The 16542-nt window shown below is 44.1% G+C and overlaps 1 protein-coding gene across 22 annotated transcripts in view; it reads right to left on the reverse strand.

Annotated features, from left to right (window-relative positions):
• The window catches only part of CACNA1C (calcium voltage-gated channel subunit alpha1 C), a 710887-nt gene that overhangs the window by 229714 nt on the left and 464631 nt on the right, over positions 1–16542 (reverse strand). For all 22 annotated transcript variants that reach the window (XM_068277205.1, XM_068277193.1, XM_068277198.1 and 19 more), the window contains 2 exons: positions 10563–10702; positions 3729–3868 (listed from right to left, as the gene is read on the reverse strand). In XM_068277205.1, the coding sequence (XP_068133306.1) occupies positions 3729–3868; positions 10563–10702 (280 nt within the window). The remainder of the gene's footprint in view (positions 1–3728; positions 3869–10562; positions 10703–16542) is intronic.

Here is a 16542-nt window from a genome sequence, read left to right on the forward strand (position 1 = left end):
CATCATGCCGTGCTCATATCACGCTGTGTATCCATGTTCCTGCACGTCTCTCACAGCTGTCTACATTACTGGTCAATAAACTGTCAGTGCTACAAACATTATAAAGAGTTATTTTAAGTATCAGTCTCCTCATGAGGCCATTTTCTCTGTTAAAGGGAAATCCCACTTTCTTTACAACATTGCTATTATTATTATTATTATTATTTAGTATTTATATAGCGCCAACATATTACGCAGCGCTGTACAGAGTATATATATATATTGTCTTGTCACTAACTGTCCCTCAAAGGAGCTCACAATCTAATCCCTACCATTGCCATATGTCTATATTATGTAGTGTAAGTACTGTAGTCTAGGGCCAATTTTAGGGGGAGCCAATTAACTTATCCGTATGTTTTTGGGATGTGGGAGGAAACCGGAGTGCCCGGAGGAAACCCACACAGACACGGAGAGAACATACAAACTCTTTGCAGATAGTGCCCTGGCTGGGATTCGAACCAGGGACCCAGCGCTGCAAGGCGAGAGTGCTAACCACTATGCCACCGTGCTGCTATAAAGAGCGGAGACTGTGCGATAGTGTGGGAAGCCAGCCGTGACTCACACAAGCAGAGAGGGATAAGCTATGACTGACAGGAGCACAGCCAATAGAAATAGCCCCTGTCTCCTGCAAGTCCAGATGCTTTTGATAGGAGTTTGATAGGTTGCACACGCTTCTCAGATGGAACTAGCTTTTCTACCCCCCAGACAGCAAGCAGAGAGAACGGAACAGAAGAGGCTTCCCCTGCAGCCGTTCGGCGTTTCACCCCTTATGCTCCTGTTTAAAGATGCGGAGGGACTAGTGGTGAAATCACCTAAGCAGGGCATGTTTCTTGGAGTTCATCTAAGCTGTGGCAAATAAATAAAATGATAAAGGACAACTGAGGTGACATGTGAAATAATGAGATAGATATGTGTATGTACAGTGCCAAGCACACACATAACTAGGCTGTGTTCTTTTTTTTCTTTCTCGGCCTGAAAGAGTTAAACATCAGGTATGCAAGTGACTGCCTGGGTCTGGACCGGGTTGGACTGGGTCAGACTATCGCATAACCCTCACTGATCAGTAATTACAGCCATAAAACACTTTCCTGTTAGTAAATGGCTTCTGAGAGCAGGAAAGAGATACAAAGGATCAATAATTCATAGATTTGATCTCTGGAACACTTCAATGAAGGTGTCATTGAGCAGAGACAATGAAACAATAAAAACTTAAAAACTAGATTTAAATATAAAATAAAACTGTGAAATATCTGAAAAATTATTTTTTAGGAAAGAGATACAATTGTTTTTCTCAGCAGTTTATTTTCACCTTGGATGTCCTTTAAGAATGACTAATAGATTCAGAGCAAGCAGAGGCAGTATAACAAAACATGTACATCTAAAGGGATATCAGGATGCCTTTTACTATTGTAATGCCCTCACTGCACGAAACAGCTTGTAATAAAACAGACAGCTTCACACTTCTCTGCTGTTACCGACCAAGTTTTTGTCTATTGAAGCTGGTAAATTACCAAACTTCTACTGTTCCTATGAACATTTTTATGAAATAGCATACAAAAGTCTAAAATACAGAATGTGGTGATTTAGCAAGCATTTTACATTTACCGCACTGTGCTCTATGAGGCTATTGTGGGTCAGCTGCACACATGCTAGATTCTCAGCCAAGACAGCAAAGAACAGTGATCTCAGCTGAGCATTATCTAGCCTGTGACCATTTACTGTCAGACAACTTTGACTCCACTCCCTGTCATTTTCAGTTAAGGTAGCCATATACCGTTTGATTACCGGCAGATTTGATTATTCTGGTTTAATATGCAAGAAATATATTGCGCAATATGTCAAAACAATCAGATTTTGATTGTGACCTAAAAGAAAGCTATCGATCAGACAGTGGGTGGGGCAGGAGTGGCAGTTCATCGATGATCCCTCTCTGATCAGATTCCCACTGGAGAGAGATTGATCGTTTTTCTACATTTGGTGGCAATCTATTAGTGCATGGCTAACTTTAGCAGTACTGTGCCATCACTGTGTTTGCTATGCACATGAAATTAAATAAGAAAATGTAAATAATGTTTGCCTGTTAATGCTTGCCATACAATTACATTAATGAATAGAATACAATTTAATATATAATAATAATATATTCGAAGACTGCTATATTTATAAAGGTGCAATCAGCTTTTTTTCGGTGACTCTCATTGCTTTAACACCAAAAAAGGGTGTCTATGGAGTGTTAGGCAGAGAAACCCAATGCAGACGAAGCCTCACCATCTGCACATCTTTGTGGGGTTGCAAGACAGTGGAGGCACCCGGTAGCCACAGGTCAGCACTTTTTAAAGTGGAATCGTGCAGCAAATGTTTTTAAAGGGAAACCGAGATTATGGAAGGATATGGAGGCGGACATGTTTAATTCCTTTTTAAATAATGCACATTTCAAGGCTGTTTTGCTGATCCTCTGCCTCTAAATCTTTAAGCTAGAAAAGGAGACAAAAAGAGCATCAAGAGAACCAATAGTGCAGTATTTCTGGGAAATGCGAAATGTAAAGAAATAACAACTAATCACAAACGTGGGTTACTATAGGCAACCACAATTTTGGACATGAGGAGAGAGACCGTCCCCACGCGGTTATGATGACTCTGTAGGGTCAACGTGGGTCCTGATCCTGAAAAAACAAAATTGGATGTAGTCATTGAGGTTACCCTTGGGACGCACGAAGAGACAATGCAAGATTGGGGGAGATGCCCTGATTGTGATACAATATATAGTGAGTGGAGGTAAGTAATAGGAACAGTCTTACTTTGTGATAAGAGGTTAAGATTTTTATTGTTAAAACACATATAAAAAGGCGCTCTGAAAACGGAGATACACAGCTCAGACACTGTCTCATATTGACCTGAGAAAGCACGCAGGTCCCGTGAAATGCGTTGTCTTTTTGTGTCTAACAATAAAAATCTTCACCTTTTATCACGAGGTAAGACTATTCCTATTACTTAGCTCCACTCACTACATATTGTATCACAATTAGGGCGCCTCCTCCCATCTTGCACTAAGACTCCAAATGAAAGCCAAAGCAACATTGCTGGAGCCTACAGATCAGTGAAAGGATTACCTAAACTGTTGGGAATTGAGGGCTGTTAAAAAGAAGACAAACCCAAAACTAATGAATGTTAGTTGGTGGGTTTGGGTGTGAGGGATATTTGTAAATTTCAGGGTGGAAATAGACTTAAACATTTACAGCACCAAGAGCTGATATTTCAGCATATGTCTGCAGAGATAAACTATGTAAGGGTCCCTCATGTCTCTTGGGGAGTCTGGAGGTGGGATCTGTCCCATCCTGAGTTCTCAGCTGTGCAAACCTTTTGCACCTATTAAAAACCCTTAACCCTCCCCCCCCCCCCAGCTTGGCTCCTATGACAAAATCAGAAGTACTGCGGCAGTAACACGCTCATGTGTACGTGCCCATTGTCTTCTCATTGCAGCGTCTTGCCTTGGCATTACAATTTATAAAGCAACACACGTGGGATGAACATACCCTTAGAAGTAGAGCTTCATTATAGCAGCCAGGTTAGAAGTATTGTTTTTAATTACACAAGCAATAGTAGCCTCATATTGATCTCACTTCACATTTCCTTTGAGAACAACAATATTAGCCTCCCCATAACATGACTATTGGATGTTTTTAACTTACTGGGTACCCCTGATACCAGCCTGAGGGGTCTCAGGACTCGGAATGCTCGCAGAGCCTTCACATCAAACCCCGCCCCCTTCCCTCCAAGGGCACTGCCTCCGTCTGCCTTCGTTGCTTGTTCCAAGATGGCACTGAAGAGCCTAAAAGGAAAGAAAAGATTAGCAATAAAAGACTATAACGAAACAACACAACAGTAAATTGACAGCAACAAGCTAGTGATGTTGTAAGTAAGAAAGAGGAATGGTGTTATGGTCGAGTCAGGCAAAAACAGCCCTGGAACTTTGGAGACGCAGCCCAAATTATGATGAAAACAGCATAATTCGGCTTCTAGCAATAACTGGAAGCCGAATTGTGTCTTGCCTCAGAGTCAATGGCGGTCTGGAGGGGGATTAATAATTAACGCCGGTGGAACTTTTTGCAGGAGCAGGGTGAGCCGTTTTTCGGCTTCACCCTGTGCCCATATTTCCTGGCATCTCAATTACATGCAAGCATTATGGTCGTGAATGTCTTGCTGACCTTGCCACTGAGGTGAGGGTGCAGCGTCTCAGTGACCACGGGTTTTCACTATCCTGACCCGCAAGGGTTGATGGACTTTGCTGCCTAGTGTCCACCAGGTTGCACTCCAGGGATACCCTTACAGTGGTTTGGAGAACAAATTATAATGCATTGCAAAGATCATAGAGCAGAAGGTCAAGGGTAGGCTGCTGATAAACAGGGTTGGGTAAACAGAACAAAAGTCAGGTAAGGCAGAGATCAGACTTAATATGGAGACGTAGCCAAGGTCAAACACGGTAATCAATCATAAAAAGGTGGGACAAGTACAAGTACAGGAGGCTAACCAAAGCTGAAAAAACTATTATTATTATTGGGGAGAAGTTTCGAGTTTAGAGTGTAAGCCTTTGGCAGGGTCTCTACACCCCAGTGTGTCCTTTTTGATCTTGCAACCCCAGCTATGACACCCTTCTCATGGACTAGCCCGGACTTGAATTGCTGGGTCTCTGTAAAATCACATGATCACGCAGCTTATGCCCTGTTTGCATAGATAACCTTGTACTATGCTGTATAACCATTTGCTACTTCTCTGCTTGTCACCTCTTGTTTACATTGTATGTATCCCTATGTATTGTCCAGCGCTGCGTTATATGTTGGCGCTTTATAAATACAATAAATAATCAGCACAGGCTACAGGAAGTGACTGGCATTTATAACTGTAGTCTCTCTCTCATTCACACTGGGGCTTGTTTAGGTAAAGAGTGTGGTAATAGATTGGGGTATAGAGGCTGAAGGAAGGTGAGAGATCTGCCAGGCTTACTTACAGCGGCATTTTTTATTTTAATACTATAGGGAATAGAATGTGAGAAAGTGTATTTTCTATTTTTTCCCCTGGTTTTCCCTTTAAGATGCATAGACAATAAAGTAATTACTGAAAACAAGCATCACCCACAAAAAACCTAAAATAGTCTGTGGCGTGAAGTGGTTAAAGGACCACATAATGCACATTTAAAGCACATGTGAACGGAAAATAAAAACATGACCATTCCTACAGCTTTTTCAAGGTGTCAGTTTTTAACTGGGGAGAAAGCACCACGACCGGGAGTGAGCTGGCAAAGCTGAGGGGCCACAGAGATTATGGGGGCCTTGAAGAAGTCCAAGGTATGTCCATCTCAAGTTTTTATTTACAATGTTAAAGTGTTACTGTACTGAATAGAACATAATGAATAAACTTGCTTATTTTTTTACAATGTATTCAGTCAGGGTTTGACTGTAAAATATATCCTCACCCTGATTTACATCCTGAAATGTATCACACATGGCAACAGCTTTAGTCCTGTCAGGTGCATTACTGTGGAATGTTTGTTTGTTGAGCTTTCTGGAGCCAGTGAAAATAATTCCTGGCCTCTCAGAATGTTCTGGTCTGAGAATTCCACACAGCAAAACAGCCTAGACTGTGACATTACCCGGGGCAGGGCTACATACCAATACACAGTAATAAATATACATAGACAAGAAGGGTTTCTGATGCGGAAACCAGGAACATTACCATAAAAGTGGTATCCTGAATAATGTACTACATTCTGCTATATGTCACTACGGTGCATTTAAAGGGACCATGAATAGAGCCAAAAATGGAATACTGAACCTACCTGGGCCTCCTTCCCCCCCTCCTCCCCCCCATAGCCCATGAGGTCCCCTCTGCGTCCCCTCCCTTCTCCCTTTGGTGGCTCCATAAGCTGCACAGCTTGTCCACTTGTCCACACAACTGTCGGGATCACGTGCCCGTTGCCGTGAGCGTTCTGCGCAGGCGCGGTACTCGAAAGAATGAATTGCACATGCACAGTGCACTCATGGCGATGATCGCACAGATGGGCAACGCATGTGTAGTTGCACACAACTCAGACCATGTTGCGCAGCTTGTGGAGCCGCCAGCACATAGCAGACCAAGAAGACACCGAGAGATCGTACAGGGGCTGGAGGAAGCCCCAGGTAAGTTCAGTATTCCATATTTGGGCTCTGTTCAGGGTCCTTTCAAACTTAGTGCTATCCAGCAAATGTTATGATAGTACATACATATTTACTTAAAATATCATTTTTATTTAATGCTGCAGTACCGTTTTAAAAACACTTTTCACTGTGAAAAGCCATGTTTAGAAAGCAGGATTGCCAAAGATTTGCTGCGTTTACTGTAGCCATCGCCCGGAGCATAAAGCTTCATAGCAATGGCTGGGAATCACTTAACAAACCCAGGCAGTGTCATCCTAGGTCATGTGCAGACACGCTCGCGGCACTTTTCTGTTTAGCAAATGCATAATGAGGATTTTTTCTGGATCATGGGTCATGTTGCTTAACATGGCAATAGTAAATAAAGCCCGGTGTGTTCTAAGTAGCAAAATGTTCTTTACTAGAATTCTTTAAAGGCTGACTACTGAATAAGCAAGGGAAAAATAACTAATATAACTAGAGTGCCCTCCCCTTGACATCTATATTGTTATCAACAACACACCCATCTGCCCTGTCCCTCAAACCAGCTGCCTGGGTGTCACCCTTGACTCAGCTCCTTATCTCCCACATTCAGAATCTCCAGGTCCTGCCACTTCCATCTCTGCAACATTGTCAAAATGTGCCCCTATCTAATGCCCAACATCGTCAAACTCCTAGTGCATGCTCTGGTCATGTAAGCAGGGGCAGCTTCCTCTATTGTTACGCCCCTGACTTTATAACTAAAGTTTATTAATAATAACAATTTCTTGTTTTTTCCTCTCTCTTTTTCTTTCCTCAGTCTTTCTCTTTTATCCCTTTCTCTCCTTTTCCTTTTCCCCTTTTCTCTTCCTTTCTCTTTTCCTACCTTCCCTTTCTCATCTTTCCCCTTTCCAAGCGAAGATTTCTCTTGAGATAATTGTGGCGAGAGGAGACTATTTTTGATGTGTGCTTTCTGATAAGTATTAAAGAAAGTAAATTGGCTATAAATGCCTGACCTGAGGATATACTGTATGTGTAAAACAAAACCATTGCTTTTCTTTTGACTACGAAAGGTGTTTTGGTGGGGGGGGGGGGGGGGGGGAGGGGGGGGAGGGGGGGAGGGAGGCCAAGAGAGGGAGGGGGAGGAAAGGTTTGTTTGTAAATTCACTCTTTGAAAGTAAAAAAAAATAAATATATATATATATATATATATATATATACACACACACACACACACACACACACACACACACACACACACACACACACACACACACACACACACACACATATATACACACACCGTATATTCCGGCGTATAAGACGACTCATGTATACGACGACCCCCAACTTTTCCAGTTAAAATACATTTTGAGATATACTCACCCTAGAAGACTACCTCTTTTGACTCTAGGACATTTGTATACTGTACTATATGTGCTGGTGCTATACTGTATAAACAGGTACAGATACTGTTGCTGTACTGTATGTAGTACCCAGTATACAACAACCAACCAATCACGGCAAGCGATGTATCTTACTACCATACCGGGGATTGGTTGGTTGTTGTATACAAAGCCTTCCACCTCACCTAGTCATCCTTTCCAGAAATCCTGGTGAATGGATTTTCTTCTACCATACTTGTACAGCACCGCCCTTGCTGCTTTCATACGGTCACTGCATACGGTGGAGATGCGGCTGCGGACGTTCTTGAGCTCCCCCTACCGTATGCAGCAACCACAGATCCTCCAGTCCGGCTCGGACACTCGTCCTATAAGATGACGCCCGGCGTCTAAAGCGACCCTAGGCATTTGAAAAGATATATATATATATATATATATATATAAAAAATTTATACTGCTGGGCGTTTTCCTCTAAACCTGTTATTATCTCAGATTTAAAAAAAAATGATACAATTTTCCATCAGATCGAATCTATTATGGTGGCCATACATGGTACAATTTTTTCATACAATCTTACCATTTCTATGTAATATAAAGGAACTGCCTAAATTATCCTTTCAGTATATTTACTTAATTTACCCTTATACTACATAGAAATGGTAAGATTGTATGAAAAAATTGTACCATGTATGGCCACCATTAGACGGATCTATTAGATAATTTCCAACCAGTCCAATCGGATTGCATTCGATTTTGCATTAGATTTTGGTTACTTATCAAAGCAAAATCTTTCACAAAATTGATCTGATGGAAAATCTGACCTACCTGATGGAAAATTGTACCGTGTAGATGAGGCCTAAGATATCACCATATTTGTAGTAGCGTGGGTGTCTCCCAGTAGGGCTGCACACACAGTATTATGAAGGTTAAAGCAAGACTCTAATTCCAACAACTGAATGGACCTGAGTATTTACGGCAGGCAAAAATTTAAGCAAATTCTATGTTATTCCTTTTTGTTGTTTGTTAGATATTTTGTCATTTTTCTAGAAGCTTTATATGCAGTTTCAGAGAACAAAGGGATGAACAAAAACTTGTTTTGCATTTTTTTTTCAGACCATGTACCTGTGTTGATAAGTGATGGCACGCCACTGATTGCCTGTGTGTGAGCAACAGCTGTCTGTGATCCTGCTCTTAGCTGGCTGGCACATAGATTTGTCAGTGCTCAGGACAATAATCTTTGTGCAGGATGGGGCTGAGATAGAGGTGAGGTGATGGCAGAGCTGGGACAAGGTCCTTCAGCACCCAAGGCTGAGACACCAAAGTGCGCCCCTCCATCCCTCCGCCCCAGCCGTCACACACTGATTGCTACTAGACTAAGAGGCGCCCCAGGGCCCCCAACTTCCCCAATACCTTAATCTCTAGTTATCTCACTTGCAGTCACTGCCATGTATTCCCTTTTCCTATTTCTTTCTGCTTCAAACACAATTGGGAATGACAACTGAATGAATTGTGCGCCCCCTCCTACACTGCGCCCTGAGGCTGGAGCCTCTCCAGCCTCTGCCTCGGCCCGGCCCTGGGTGATGGACAGTGGAACCCTAATGTCATCTGGGTTCTCAGCACAGTAAGAATTTCTTACTTTGCACACAGTCATAATTTGAGCCCCCCTCATCCCTCTAGTGCAGCAGGTGGGCAGGGTCAAGCATTCCCTGGATCCTTAACAAAGCTCCTCCCTTGATGATGGAATAGGGGGAGGTGCTTGAGCAGCTCATAGATGACTGTTCAGTCCAGTCAAGCTTAATCTGACAAATGCACAGGAATGTCAACATTGCAAACCCAGCCAGGCAAGAAAAAAAGTTAATAAAGAAAAACGCTTTCTGAACAATGTTCAGAACTTTTGCTTTGCTAATTGTGATGTATATCACATATTATACAGGAACAAAACAAAAAGTAAATCTCCAATGTACTATTATATGCACTGAAAATGGAGGGGGGGTTGAACTATGGCATTAAACAGTGCTGTAGTCTAAGGCCCGGTTCACATCTGCGTTTGCGAGCCAAACGGATCCGGAGAGCGGATCCGATCTCCGCTTCACCGGATCCGGATGGCTCTGTGCACACTGCCAAATGGAAAGTGAAAACGGATCTGATCAACGATCGATCAGATTTCACTCAGTTTGCTGGCAAATACATACCTAATGCTCTCTTGCAGCCGGCGGTAGAGGCTTCCTCTTCTTCCGCTGCGACTACACAGCGCGTCATGTGACTAGTCACATGACGTGGTAGAAGACGAAAGTCTCTACCGGTGGCTTTAAAAGAGCATTAGGTGTGTATTTTACCCTCCCTCACCCACCCGCCTGGCTGCTGCTCCCTCCCTCACCCTCCCACCACTCAGGTTCGCGTCCCCACATCCCCCAATCTCCCATGGAACAGTGCGTTTTTTCACTAGTGTAAAGAAACTTTCCGTTTTCCATTGCCCCAATGCGGCAGCATTTTTTGTCTGGGCTGGGCAGAACAGCCTGGAAAATTAGTAATTTTTCAATCCGGCGACCGGAACGTATCCGCACCAACGGACGCATGTGAACGGTCCAATAGGTTAACATTGGATCCTTTCACATCCGTTCCATTTGTACAGTATACGTTCCGGTTACGTTCCGCAAAAAAACACAGATGTGAACCGGGAATAATTCATAATAATGGCCACTTCTATGTATACACAATTGTCAGAAAAAAAAACAGTTCCAAATTGATATCTAGGGTCTGAGTATGATGTGCATATAAATCAAAAATTCTTGTAAAATGCGTGGTATAAATGCTGAATGACCACGGTTAACATCCATCTACTCTTGTCTAGGTTGTAGTTTTAAGAAATGGGTATTTCCCTTACACATCTTTTTTTATATTGATCATTTTACATCTCCCTATCTTTGTAGTCACGTTAGTGTCTATGGCTAGCTTTGCATTTACTCACACTTACCCTACAACCACGATGATGAAGTCTAGCAAGTTCCAGCCATTTCGGAGGTAAGCGTTGGGGTGAAAGAGCAGCCCATATGCAATGACTTTTAGAAAAGCTTCCACGGTGAAGATGATTAGGAAGAGATACTCCACCCTCTCCTGCAGGGAAGACACAAAAGAAGACAACATATACATTACTCCAGGAGATCAGACCAGTACATTGCTGCAGTAAATACATCAAATATTCCATATATGGATATACTAGTTATCCTCCGGAGTAGTCTGCAGAAGAGAGGCCGGAGACAACAAGCTTTGGTCAAGCCCCCACCCTTTTCAGGCTAAGCCCCTCCTCTAGTAGAATACCTGGCTGAGTAAATGGCTGAAGCCAGGCTTATTACCAGAGGAAGAAAGCTGGCACATCCAAAATTAATCTTTATTGGTTCCATGTAAAAAATATGGCCAACGTTTCGAAGCTGCGTAGGACCCCTTTATCAAGGCAATATTTGCTCTGAGGCAAAGATCTGTCTGCTGCTGTGCAAAAGTTCCTGCATAGGAAGTTGGGAGTCTGGCTCTTCTAACACTCACTGACAGCGATGTGTATTGCCTGCCTCCGAGCAAATATTGCCTTGATAAAGGGGTCCTACGCGGCTCCGAAACGTTGGCCATATTTTTTATGTTTGTCATTTTTTGTGTTGCGATGGGATGCGGCATGAGCATTGCATCTCCACAGCAACGCAAATAATAAGTGTACAAGCAGCCTCAAGTAAAATTGCACAGCTGTAGATTTCCTTTAATGCAGTCCTGAACTAAGCAAAAAGAGGATTGATAAGAATACAAGCACAGCCTTGAAGGGAGAAGAAAATGGAAACCACCATCTTTATTTCCATTGAAAAAGCTATCATGCTGATCACTAAGTTTCAGTGCTGCCTGAGACATACCTGGAACAAGCAAGCACCATGTGGCGTCAGAACACTGATATGCATACTGGTTCAGGATCAGTGACTCATAAGCTATTAAAGACAGAATATCAGCAAGACAGGCAGGTAATTTGCATTTTTAAAGTAATGTTGACCAGGGCCCGATTTCTGGGAAGGCCAAAAAGGCCATGGCCTAGGGCGCTAAAAATCAGCAGGGCGCAGGAATTGGAGAGATAAGAGGTCACATGTCAAAGTAAATCATCCCTCCTGCTTTGCTCTGGTCTGCCTGAATTCCAGAGATCCCTGCATCTCTCTTACTTGTGCATGATGCAGGGGTGTAACTAGGAGCCACCGGGCCCCCCTGCAGAGATTCTGATGTCCCCCCCGGTGCCCGCTCAGGGCTGTTTTGGGGGTCTGGAGGGGATGCAGCATGAGGGTAAAGCTATGGCCATACATCGGCGAGGAGGGGGGATGGTCCTCTCCCCTCATCTCTGGCTCTCCCCTCTGCGCTCCCCTCCAGCTTTAATAAGTGTGTGTGCAAGCGGTGGTCAGCGGCAGATATACATACCTTCCTTGTGTTCCACCGCGGATGTTCCTCGCTCTAGTGTCTGACGCTACTTTTATGTTGGAAATAATTGATCTGACAGTAAATCTGTCAGAAAATTGCATCATGTGTACCAGCGTGTGTAGTTTAGGATCCTTCTACTTACCTATTCTCTATTTTGGATGGGCTTCTCTCCATTGCGCTGCACTGTCCCGTTTTTGTCTCTGACTGCAGCAAGTCGCACAGAGGTCAAAGAAGCAGCGCATGTTCTGTCCTTTTGCTCTCCTTGTAATTTTGCACTCCTGTACAGATGTGCACAGCAGCTGAGGCTGGGAGTGTTATGGGTATGCGTACTTGACAAGTACTCACACATGAGCGTCATTCCTGATGGAAGCAAGCCCAGAACACTTTAGGCTGCTGTGCATCTAGACAGGAGTGCAAAATTACATGAAGTGGACAGAGCATGCACTGCTTCTTTGTTGAACAGGGGGCAATGCAGGAAAATAGAGGGGAGCTCATTCAAGCCAGTAATCACTAGTCAGAGTTGGACAGAATGGGGGGGGGCAGTTGGTGACAGCGGGCCTAGGGCCCTAATGTTGACAGTAGCATCCCCCATGTTGCTCTCCCTTCATGGTGCAAGTCTTCTTTAAGATATGGTATGATGGACCAAGACGATAAGCCATTACATCTTCTTTACCCATCCAGGGAGGCAACAGTGAAATGAAGAGGTCGATGGCCAAGTGCAGGATAAATTCCACTCTGCCTGTCGATGACATTTCTAAGTGAGCCATTAAACAATGGGAAGGCATGCAATGCTCTTTCTATTGGTCTCCTATTAATCTTCCCCGCACAGCAGGCGATCCGGAAGATTGGAAAGCAATATATTGATTGACTTTGAAACGGATAGTTTAGATATAAAGAGCTCAATTACACATGATGATGCAACAAGACGCCAGGGACTGGAAAATATGTCAAACTCAAGAAGAACGACCGCCAATCACATCATTACAGGGGCTGATGGGTTATCTTACAATAACAATCTTGCACTAGAGGGTTTTTTATTATGAATAGCTTCACAAGTGAACAGAAAAGCAAGCCAATTTCTGAAGAAATCAGTAAGCCGACCTTAGGCCACTGTCACACTGCTTATGGATCTCACAAGACGCCTTCAGAGTGGGGTCAGCCATGTTTACTAATTGTACCAGGCTTCTTTTTGTCACCGCTGTCACACAAATGTTATCTTACTTAACTTGAAATTTCCACTATTGTCGAGAGAAAAAAGGGGAAAGCTTTTAATTCAAATTGATTTTGTTCGCTTCCCTCGGGTTTATGTGCCACAATCATAACAGAGTGTTCCTAAAAGAGACGGTCAAATGTAAATGATGCAGCCCACTGTCAAGAAATGGACTGCAGAAAGAGAAAAACCACTGAAACAACACTGAATCCTGATGGATGGTGTCTCTGGCAGCTCTGCTGGCCATTGGCTGACAGTGGAAGGAATACAATAATAATAAAAAGCTAACATTAGTATAGAACTCTTCTGCTATCAGACTGAAAGTGCTTGAGAGCCGCAGCCACAAAGATTGCGCTCAGTAGGCCACCCACAGAGTTAGGGAGTCTTGCCCAATTATTCCTTATTAAATAGGTACTGGCTTACTGAATAGGTACGCCATATTTAAACCTTGGTGGTACACACTCTCCAGCCATATTCACACAATAAGGCTTCCTGCACACTGCATGCGATTCCGATTTTTAATCGTTACTGCATGCTGCATTTTTTCCTCCGTTTTTCTGTTCATTGCATTCAGGGAAAATTGGAATTGCAAATCGGAATCGGAAACGGAATTGGAAACACAAAATGGATATACAGTGTGCAGGGAGCCTAAGAATGGCCATGTGGATTATTCTTGCTGCGGGGGGGAGGCGGGGGTATATGGGTGTGTGTGTGTGTGTGTGTGTGTATATACACTGTATATGTATGTATATATATATATTTATATATATATTTGCAAGCATGAAACTATTTTCAGGAGATGATGATCTTTTTCCCTGTATAAGGAGGATAAACAGCATAGCTTAGGTTCTTGACCATGATCTTATTAAGGGAACCAGAGAGGATCAAATATACATACCTGGGGCTTCCTCCAGCCCCATACGCCTGGATCGCTCCCACGCCGCCGTCCTCCGGTGCCTGGACCCGCCGATACCGGGTCCCGTCATTACCGCCAGTCGGCCGGCGGACGCGTCCAATTCTCTGCATCACAGTGGGCTCCCTCCATACAGGTACGCGTGCGGCTGCCTACTGCGCAGCCGCATGCGTACGGGTATGGAGGGAGCCCCTGTGATGCAGATAATTGGCCGTGTCCGCCGGAAGTGACGGGCCCGGTACCGGCAGATCCAGGAAGTGGAGGACAGCGGCGTGGGAGCGATTCAGGCTTATGGGGCTGGAAGAAGCCCCAGGTATGTATAAAATCTTTTCCTTTTTTCACCCCCCATTCCTCTCTGGTTCCCTTTAAAGTGTAAACAAAGTGTACACAAAGTGGTTTCAAGTAAGCTTGGAGGCAGAGATAACTCTTTACTGGATGTTCCAGCTTTCAGATAACTCTAACATCAGTTCTACATGTAAAGTTATTTCCAGTACCTGTAAAATGCAAGATGCAGTGGCCATGAAACAGAGACAGCAGCTTCTGCAACTCTGGGCAGAAATATGATCCAATAATCCTATATAATAATAGCCCTGTTGCTGCGGCCTTCTGCATCTCTGTGTTTGAGCATTGCGCCTGGAACGCACGCATGGCATGTGGACAAACTTCAGACAGCAAGGAGGATTGGTGCTCACGTACGCGCGCGCAAGTCATGCCCGTACATGCGTTGCAGGGGGTCACGGCCAAGCGTACAGTCAAAAATGGCATGGGGAAAAAATGGCACACAGTGCTGCCGATAAATCTTTTAAAACAATATTTATAGTTTTAAGGATATGCAGTAACTTTTAAAATGTTATTTATCTTTGGTCTGACCCCCGCCCCTCATTTCCTGCTGTGTCCCCCCATTTATTGTCTTCTGCCACCCCCTCCCCCCTCGCATGTCCAATTTTGTCCCCCAGTGATTTCATGTAACCGCGCCCCCCTCTGCCCCGGCCTTTAGTGTAATGCTACAACAATCCTACCCAAGCAAATCTTACAAGCAGCTGGTGGATGTATGTGCACGCTGCTGCTGGAGACTTTCTGATCCAGCAATCAGACGGGGGCGCTGTTCCAGAACCGCCAATCACCGCTACTCATTTCTCTGCTCCGTCTGCTAATTGGACCCAATGCTCCCGCCTCCGAGACCATTGCGTCCAATTAGCAGACGGAGCAGAGAAATGAGTAGCGGTGATTGGTGGTTCTGGAGCAGCGCCCCCCGCATGATTGGTGGATCAGAAAGTCTCCAGCGGCAGCGTGCACATACATCATCCAGCTGTTCCTAAATTTTGCATGTGAAGGATTATTGTAGGATTACACTCCAGGCAGGGGCAGAGGATGTACACTGGGGGACATATGGGGCGGGGGGGGCGTGTTAGAGGACGATCACCGGGGACACAGATTAGGGTCAGAGGAACGATACATAATTTTTTAAAGTTGCTACATATCCATAAAACATAAATATTGTTTGACCTGCGCCATAATTTATTGGATCTGGATGTGCGCCATAATTTAATTTTTGCAAACGGTAAACATAGTTTACCATTGATTTGAATGGCAGCGCCATAATGGTCCGACCAGAGCTGTGCGCCATATTTTCCTGACCTGCATGGCCAAGGCCTAGTGCCTATTTTTCAACAGGTGGGCCTTTTAACCAGCAAATAATAATTATGTAACTTAGATATGTAGACATGGCTGGCTGGGATCAAATGGAGGAAGCCTTACTACAAGAACACTTAACATAAAAGTTCTCAATTAGGACAGAAAACTGAACGCATATGAATATATACGTGAATAGCTAAGCAGTTATTATGTCTGCTTACTGTTAACCACTTAAGGACTGCAGTCATAAAACCCCTTAAAGGGATACTTAAGTCAAAATTAAAAAATGACTTTTACTCACCTGGGGCATCCCTCAGCCCCCTGAAGCTGGATGGTGCCCTCGCAGCCCCGCTCCTATCGTCCTGTCCCCGCCGGCGGCTACTTCCGGGTTCGGCGACAGCCGCCGACAGGCTGGGAACGCGAGTGATTTTCCACGTTCCCAGCCGCTATATCACCCTCTATGCTGCTATAGCGTATATAGCAGCATAGAGGGTGATATAGCGGCTGGGAACGCGGAAAATTATGTATCGTTCCTCTGACCCTAATCTGTGTCCCCGGTGATCGTCCTTTTTTTACCCACAATTGTCCATTTACAGAGATATTTCTCCCACTCAGCATGGGTATGTGTAAAAATACACCTCAAAACACATTATACTACTTCTCCTGAGTACGGCGATACCACATGTGTGGCACTTTTTTGCACCCTAACTGCGCTAAGGGGCCCAAAGTCCAATGAGTACCTTTAGGATTTCACAG

The sequence above is a fragment of the Hyperolius riggenbachi genome, chromosome 3, assembly GCF_040937935.1.
Source record: "Hyperolius riggenbachi isolate aHypRig1 chromosome 3, aHypRig1.pri, whole genome shotgun sequence".
Classification (NCBI taxonomy): Eukaryota; Metazoa; Chordata; class Amphibia; order Anura; family Hyperoliidae; genus Hyperolius; species Hyperolius riggenbachi.